Below are 8,336 nucleotides of genomic sequence, written 5' to 3' on the forward strand. Positions count from 1 at the left end.
CACCCCTTATCATGAATTCCCAAGTCAATTTAATTTACAGATTCTCTTAGTCTCTGCCTTCTCCCCCAGCCATCCTAGGAATATTGCACATCTATAGATTTGCCCAGTGAAATCATCTTGCTGGCAGCCCAGCATAAGCTTATCTGAAAAGAATAAATATAATGAAGAGAAATAATAAATACAACTCCATTATTGAATGTGTATTCAGTGATAGAGGTGAAGTATTTTTCATACATCATCTTATTTTTAAAACCAGAAAGTGTTATAGACAATATTCTGGTTTAGTATTTGAAGAAACTAAGGTTCATTGGGGTTAAACAACTCATTTAGGGTCACACAACTAGTTGTTGGTGGAGCCTGGATTAGAACACAAGTTTTTGCTTCAAACTCTCATGCTTTTTCCACACTACCTCTGATCATAAAAAAGTTAAATTAATAATTAGGAAACAAGATAAAAGAAAAAATTGTCCCCAAGTCACCAAATCCTCAATTTCTTTCATGATACAGTAGCCACTGGCGATTCATGGCTATTCCAATGTAATTAATTTAATATTTTAATTTAAAATTAATTAAAATTGAATAAAAAATTCAGTTGCCTGGTCACACTCACTAAATTTCCAGTGGTCAATAGCTTCCTTGGATCGTGGCTGCTGTATTGAATGGTACAGATGTAGAACACACCTATTTGACAGCACTGCCTGAATGTATAGGTAAAAGGAAATTTCATATTTGAGGTGTTAGTACCTTTGGTGCAGAAACAAAAAAAATTCTCTGTATTTACAGACTTATTCTGATAAATATTTTTTTGTCCTGTTTGCAGTATCATACTTGATCATCAAACTGCTGCTAGAATGTTCACACCTATTACTGCAAATGCAAAACCCAGGGAAAAAACTCTCCTGGGAATTTACTTCAGGTCAGGGTCAGGCTGCCTGGTACAAGGGATAAATAGTTTTTAAAAATCTTAAGCCATTAATGTTTTCATGTTTTTACTTAGAATTATAATCTCCCTCCACCCTTGAAAGAGTAGATTATAAAGCTTTTTTTTAAAGGTTCTGATGGCAGTAATCTGCTTGTTGCACTGATCAGACATTCTTGAATGTACAACTTCTAAAGGGAAAATTGGATCTTTTTCAGCACACACAAATATTTTCATAAAATTAATTTTTCCCTTTACAACCAGATAAGATCCAAGCAGTTAAAACTGTCGGGGTGCAGTTCTCCATGGTGTTTCTACACATCTTGTGACAGCATTTGTCCTGGACTATCCTTTCAAGGACGTCTGTATAGCAAACAGACTTGGAAGATAGAGGGCCCTCCAGGGCAGAGGATGGATTGTTTCCTGAGCAGGTTAATAAAGATTACATTTCCCTCTGGGGCAAAAGTTGGTTAGGTTTGGTAAATTTCCTCTTTAAAAGATTAGGGGGTTCCTAAGCTTGGGGTCGCTCAGCTGTGACACACACATCCTGCTCTGCTCTACATCTCCCCCTTGGGTCTTGGGGGACCAGAGGAACTGATGTCAGTGAAGCTCAGGCTGCCCACTGGGCCATGACTAATGAAGTCTTGTCCCTAATGCAGGAGTCTGTGTCATTCCGCTGGCCTCCATGGGCTCACGTGTAGGCTTACAAGCTGGGTAAAATCTTAGAACTTAACACAGTTGTTGAGAAAACGAGCAAATGAGTGCTACTAGCTATGTCCTGAGAAGCAGCCTACCATCCAGAGTGTAGGAGAGAGGCAGAGTGACAAGGATGGGGACTGAAGGAGTGGGAAGTGGAGAAGGCTGGGAACAAAACATATCATTTTATTTTGTAACAACTTCTAATCCATTTAATTTATCCAGTTATACCTGGACCTCAAAATAGAGGATGTTACCAGACCAAACTTGGGTCCACTCACCTGTGCTTTAAAGCCAATCTACTGACACGGGGTTGTGGTGAAGAAGAATGCAGCATCAGACAAGAAGTCTGGGGCAGCTAATGGTCAGAAAACCCCAGCTCCCCATAGGCTTTAAGAAAAAGGCAAGGTGAGGGAGGGGAGTCCCAGGGTATATGATCAGCTCGTGCATAATCTCTGATTGGTTGATGGTGAGGCAGCAGGATGCTGTCACAGGGATTAGCATCACCAATCCTCAGGCTCTAGCTGGTCTAGGGGCTACATGCTCATGGTCATTGTGTAGTTAACTTCTTCCTTTTGATGGGTGTTTTAGCATCTGTAAAACAACTCAGGAAATGTGCATCGGATACTGTCATCTCTGTATTTCAGGGAGGAACTAGAGATTCTGTGACTGCCATTGAGCTGATATACTGTTTAAATTGTTATCAGTTCTCCTGGCTCAACTGCTACTTTTGTCACTACCTGTTCACATCCTTTCAATCATTAATTCTTGAGCCAGGTTTTTGTGGCTCAGGGGAGGCCTTGGGAGACTACAGCTTTTCTACAAACAAAAGGCAGGCAGAGGACACAGTGGGGAGGGGTCTGTCATGGGGAGGACCCATAGGGTCCTGCTCAGTTACAAAGATATAGGTTAATATTTATTTACATATTTATATATTTATTTATCTTAGTGGAAGTACTGGGGGATTTAATCAGGACCTCCTGCATGTTAACCACTGAGCTATACCCACTCCCAAAAACTTCCAGCATTTTCTGTTAGAGGGATACTAGATTGTTGAGTTTTCTTGTTTGTTTTTTCCTCTCTTAGTGGAGGCACTGGGGATTGAACCGAAGACCTTGTACACGCCAAGCACAGGGGCTCTACCATTGAGATATACTCCCCACCCCAAAATAGTTTAATATTAACCTTGGTCAAAAACAGAACAAAACCCTGAAGTTGCTTTAGAATAAAATGGATGCCTAACTAGTTTTGTAATCTTCACTGGGTTTTTCCTCTCCACTGTCAACTCTAAAGGATTCCACATTAAAAATTACCCCACTAGTTGGTGGAACTGCTCCCCTTATCCTAAAGCCACTACCCACTTGTTCTTGCTTTCCCAATGCTCAATCAGTAGAGCTTTTAGTCAATATTAGATTGAAACCGGTTTCACACTCACCCAAACCCCCAATCTTACCCTCATGCACTATACCACCTTCACCACCACACCTGGACTCCCTTGACACCCTTCTACACACATCCTGATATGGAAGGTGTGCCACATGTGCCCGGGAGGGAGTGATGGTTGGTTCATTGAAAGCAGACAAAAAAATAACTAACCATGCACAACTAAGATTGTAAATCAACTACACTTAAATAAAAAATGGCAAAAAATAACCAATTCAACTGCCAACTTTATTAAAGCAATGGGATTATCGTGCAATTTTAGATTACATGGCATATTTCTGAGTCCATTCACGAGCAATTTGGTCATACTTCCTCCTGTCCTTCATGTACATCTTAGCAATTTCCGGAACCAAAGGGTCATCAGGGTTGGGGTCACACAGCATGGAGCAAATGGATAACAATACTTTGGAAATAGTTAGTGCTGGCGACCACTCAGATCTAAGGATGTCTAGGCAGATGCTTCCGTTTTTGTTAATATTTGGGTGGTAAATTCGAGTGATGAAGGCAATCTTGGGTGGTTTGAAGGGGTAATCAGATGGAAGTTGGATCCTTAGGAAGAAGACACCCCCTTGGTAGGGGCTGTCATTGGGCCCCATGATGGTCGCCTGCCAATGGAACATATCGTCACCCACTGGCCCTGCTGAGCACTGGTCCGGGGGGTCGCGGGACAGGTCGAGGAGCTCCTTGTGGATGCGCTTTAGGGCCATCGTCTGCGACACGTGGCCTGTCCTTGGTGTTGGGCCTGGGGACAGATAGAAGGCGACAGTGGTGATTACGGGGTGGGAGGAGCAGCGGCGACAGACGGCGTAGGCAAATGGGTGGGTTGAGGGCCTGCTGAAGGGTCAAGGGGGTCGTCGTTGGAGAGGGACGGTGGCGGGGAGGAGGACTGAGGAGGGATGGAGTTGGGCGCTGGATCAGACCTGATGGGATACTGGACACCAGTGGCTCTTGGCCACCGCCGCCTCCACCTCTTCCTCCGCGCTGTCCTGAGCCGGAGACTCCGCCTTCTGGAGGCCGCGCAGCCTCCAGGCCACGCTGCCCGGAGACACTGCCACCTAGAGATACCGCTGCTCCAGTCCCTGGCCGTCTGCCTCTGCTGCTGACCCCAACTGCCTATGCTAGGCCCCCGGGCGACAGGTGGGTATGCGTTCAGTGAGGTCACAGAGGCCACGCTGATGACGTGGCGCAGCGTTGCCCAGGCCGGGGCCTGTGGGGGTGGGGTGGGTTGTGGCGCAGTGGGGAGAGGGCGGGAGGGGGCGGGAGAGGTGAAGGGGGGAGGGGCCAGGGTTGGAGATTGGAGGAGGCTGGAGGTGTGGAGGGGGGTTAGCAGGAAGGGGAAGAAAGGGTGGGGAGGGGCTGGGGGCTGCCTGATTCACCCAGTGCTCCTGCTCTGGGCTGGCAAGTTAGGAAACATGTACCACCTGCGTCTGAGAGTTATATGAATAAAAAATAGCAGTTCAATGAATTCTCCAGTCTTCCCTCACCCCGATTCACCTCCCCTTAACATTTGGCCCCATTGGACTTACACTGATTTATTCTCTTTGCCTCTCTTTCTAGAGAGAGTGTGTGTGTGTATGCCTACACACACACACACATACACATGCACACACACATACGTATACACACACATACTTGCAAGTGAGCTACAAACATCCTGGTCCTTTACTTCCAGATACTTCTGTGTATATTTCCTAAGGGAGATATTATATAATTAACTTTAGTCAATTTAACATCATTACAATAGTTTTATAACTTTATTTTATTTTTTTTATTGAAGAATAGTTGATTTACAACATCATATCAGTTTCAGGTGTACAACAGAGCTAATCAACATTTTTTATAGATTCTACTCCATTAACTTTTTAAGGTAAATTTATTTTTTATGAAGAAATAAAGCTTTCAAAAATTCAACAAGGGGCTAAAATCACTTTAATTTTTGAAAAATGGAAAAGGAGGAAGGAAGGAAAAGAAACTGATAATCTATCTGGTATATATAAGCAGTAAATTTAGCATTGATATGATACTTTAATATCTGTATTCCAGTTATGTCAGTTGACATATAGTGTCCTTAAAACTTACTTTTAAACCCCTCCAGTACAGGATCCAACCTAGGATCAGGTATATTGGCTTTAGTTGTTGTGTCTATTTAGTCTCCTTGAGTCTGGAACATTGCTGCAGTATTTGTCTTTTATAAAATAACATGGACACATCTGAAGAATGGGGGAGTTAGGGTGGGGCACCATTCCCCACTCACACCTCCCAGTCTTAAAACTGTAACTTCAGTAATAAACCCAGGTCATATGGGAGAGAGGAAGAGGAAAAGGGGAAAAGAAAGATTGCTCAGGTTTATATTTTGAATGCTGTAGTAAAGTTACAAATACTTTATGATGTGTTTCAACCACCAAAGGTAATGGACAGTAGAGTCAAAGCAGCAGTCAAAATTGTTTGACTCACACAGACCTGTAGTGTTGGCTAATTGATCATTGTGGTGTTCCTAGAAGTGAAATAGATAGGAAACCTACTAAATTCTCACTTGATGTGTATAAGCAAAAAGTTCTAGATCAAGTGAACAAAAGTCTAACCTGAATCATCACATCATCACTTGCCAGACTTAAGCCAGTTTGTATATTCAGAATCCCTTGAATGAAGGGAAGTACAGTTCTCCATGAGAAAAGACCACAGCCTAAAATTTATACTGTTAATCTTCCCACCAGGCTTCCCCAAAGGGACTTGCAGCCTTTTACCTGGGTAAATAGGCATTGGAGAAAAGGAAATAATCAGAGCTTTTAGGGACTCCTGGACACTAGCTCTGTGTTGACACTAATTCCGGGATAGCAAAAATATCACTGTGGTCTACCAGTCAGAGTAGGGGCTTATGAAGGTCATGTGATCAATACAGTTTTAGTTCGGGTCTGCCTCACAGTTGACCCATTGGGTGAAGGGACCAATCCCATGGTTATTTATCTTTATCCAAAGTGCATTATTGGAATTGGTGTGCTCAGCAGCTAGCAGAATCCCTACATTGGTGTCCTGACCTGTGAAGTGAGGGCTGTTAGGGTGGGAAAGGCCAAAAGGAAGCCATTAGAACTGCCTCTACTTAGGGAAATAGTAAATCAAAAGCAATACCAATTCTTTGAGGGTTTGCAGAGATTAGTGCCACCATCAAGGTCTTGAAAGATGTGGGGCAAGAGGGGTGGTGATTCCCACCACATCCTCATTCAATTCTCATATTTGGCCTTTGCAGAAAACAGATGGACCTCGGAGAATGACAGTGGATTATCATAAGGACAACCAGGTGGGGATTCCAATTTCAGCTGCTGTACCAGATGTGGTTTCATTGCTTGAGCAAACTAAAATATCCACTGGTACCTGCTATGCAGCTATTGACCTGGCAAATGATTTTCTCCATAGCTGTCAATAAGGACCACTCAAATCAATTTTCTTCCAGATGGCGAGGTTAACAATACACCTTCATTATCCTACCTCAGGAGTTTATCAACTCCCCAGCTCCATGTCATAATTTATTTCACAGGGATCTTGATTGTCATTCCCTTCCCCAGAATATCACAGTGGTTTATTAGATTGATGATATTATGTATATTGAAACTATCAAGCCAGAAATACAACTACCCTAGACTTATTGCTAAGACATTTACATGTCAGAGGGAGGGAAATAAATCCAACTAAAATTCGGGAACTTTCTACCTCAGTGAAATTTCTAGAGATCCAGTGGTGTGCAGCATGTTGAGATATCCCTTCTAATGTGATAGATAAATTGTTATCTGACCCCCTGCTTCAACGTAAAAGGAGATACAGTATCTAGTGGGCCTCTTTGCAGTTTGGAAGCAACATATTCCTCATTCAAGTGTGTTACTCCAGTACATTTACTAAGTGACCTAAACACCCAAAGAGTATGTCTGAGATATAGGAGATCCTTTAGGGTACCTATTAGTATTGCCATGCCCTGTGATTAAGGTCAATGGAAAACTACAACAACCCAATCCAGAAAGGACTACTAATTGCCCCAGTCCTTTAGGATGAAGGTTTGTGTCACTCCATCAGGTAAAGAACCAGGACCAGTTAAAGTCCTTGGAGAAGGCCAACGGAATACGGAGTGGATAGTAGATGAAGGTAGTTATACTTATCATGTGACCAGTTACATAATCTAAGACACTAATTATCAGGAGCATTTCTCCTTATTTTGTCATGCATGTGTATGTGTGTGTGTAGGGGCATATATCCAACTCTACAAAATACTGTCACAGCAATACCTAGATTAGTGTCTAATTATATAACTCAGTACTATAGCCAAGCCAAGTTAACACATAAAACTATCACAACTTCAAGTGCAATGTTTTCCACTTTTAACTAGTTAAATTTGTAGAGAGATAGATATTTTACTCTTTACAAAGTCAAAAATTTATTTTCCAGCTTTACAAACACTAAACATAAATCATAACGGAAACTTTTATGGAAGTGACCCATATACATTTCACACATTGGCATTGAGGCTAATCTCCTGATGTGTTTGTGTGTGTGTGTGTGTGTGTGAGACAGAGAGAGACTGAGAGAAAATGATTAATGATGGTAATAGTTAAAATGTAATCAAACCAAAGGTAGATGTATTTCTTCCATTTGTACCAGTACAGTTCATTTTTAGAATTTTATTTCTGTTTCATTCTCACTTAAGTGAGAAGAAAGATTAATTTTATAAAGAAGGCAACAAGCAAGCAAACAAAAACCTAGCTGAGTTTAGATATTATTGGGTCTTACCCAATAAGCTCTGATACTAAAGAAGCTAAAATAACTTAAGTTTTTCTTTATTAACTTTAAGATGAATAATTATACATTGTGAGAGGTTCTCATATTGAAAGAAAATGCTATGTAGGCCAATTTTACCATACTCATGCTTCCAGTGGAAATAAAATTAGGCATACTTACTTGAAGGCAGAATTGATCCATGTGAAATATACTCATTAGTCATCGCACATTTCTGTTTTGGAATTTACAAGGAAGTCATATCCATATTCAATTGATTGACTCTGAACTTTTAAAATGGCTGTAAGCTCATTTCATGCAATCACAAAATTTAATTGTCCCAAGCTTAGCATTTCAATCATGCACCAAAGGTGTTGTATATATCAGTATATACTATTAGGCTTAAGTAGGTTAAGATATATAGGCCCAAAACTGAAGAAAAAAGGTCTTATATAAGCATGGCTTTACTATTTAAATTTTTTGTTTTTTCAAGTTCTTCTTAATCATTTTCATTAAGCAT

At 41.4% G+C, this 8,336-nt stretch overlaps 1 protein-coding gene and 1 non-coding gene across 3 annotated transcripts; both read right to left on the minus strand.

The window, feature by feature from the left end:
- Positions 1-808: 808 nt before the first annotated feature.
- Positions 809-985, minus strand: LOC116662303. Its single transcript, XR_004318343.1, has one exon.
- Positions 986-3,280: 2,295 nt separating this feature from the next.
- Positions 3,281-6,751, minus strand: LOC102524502 (ubiquitin-conjugating enzyme E2 D2). Of its 2 annotated transcripts, none has more exons than XM_006193597.2 (2): positions 6,743-6,751; positions 3,281-3,768 (listed from the first exon to the last, which is right to left on the minus strand). In XM_006193597.2, exon 2 carries the CDS (start codon positions 3,763-3,765, stop codon positions 3,322-3,324), a length of 444 nt encoding a protein of 147 aa, XP_006193659.1. In that variant the 5' UTR covers positions 3,766-3,768; positions 6,743-6,751; the 3' UTR covers positions 3,281-3,321. The 2 variants fall into 2 exon arrangements, with proteins under 2 accessions (XP_006193659.1, XP_032330844.1); XM_032474953.1 differs by lacking the exon at positions 6,743-6,751 and adding an exon at positions 3,979-4,097 and having other exon boundaries at positions 3,281-3,800.
- Positions 6,752-8,336: the final 1,585 nt, after the last annotated feature.

The sequence above is a fragment of the Camelus ferus genome, chromosome X (assembly GCF_009834535.1).
Source record: "Camelus ferus isolate YT-003-E chromosome X, BCGSAC_Cfer_1.0, whole genome shotgun sequence".
Classification (NCBI taxonomy): domain Eukaryota; kingdom Metazoa; phylum Chordata; class Mammalia; order Artiodactyla; family Camelidae; genus Camelus; species Camelus ferus.

What these genes read in the sequence shown, in the direction of transcription:
- LOC102524502 (XM_006193597.2), bottom strand. Translation starts at nt 3,765, where the DNA reads ATGGCCCTAAAGCGCATCCACAAGGAGCTCCTCGACCTGTCCCGCGAC.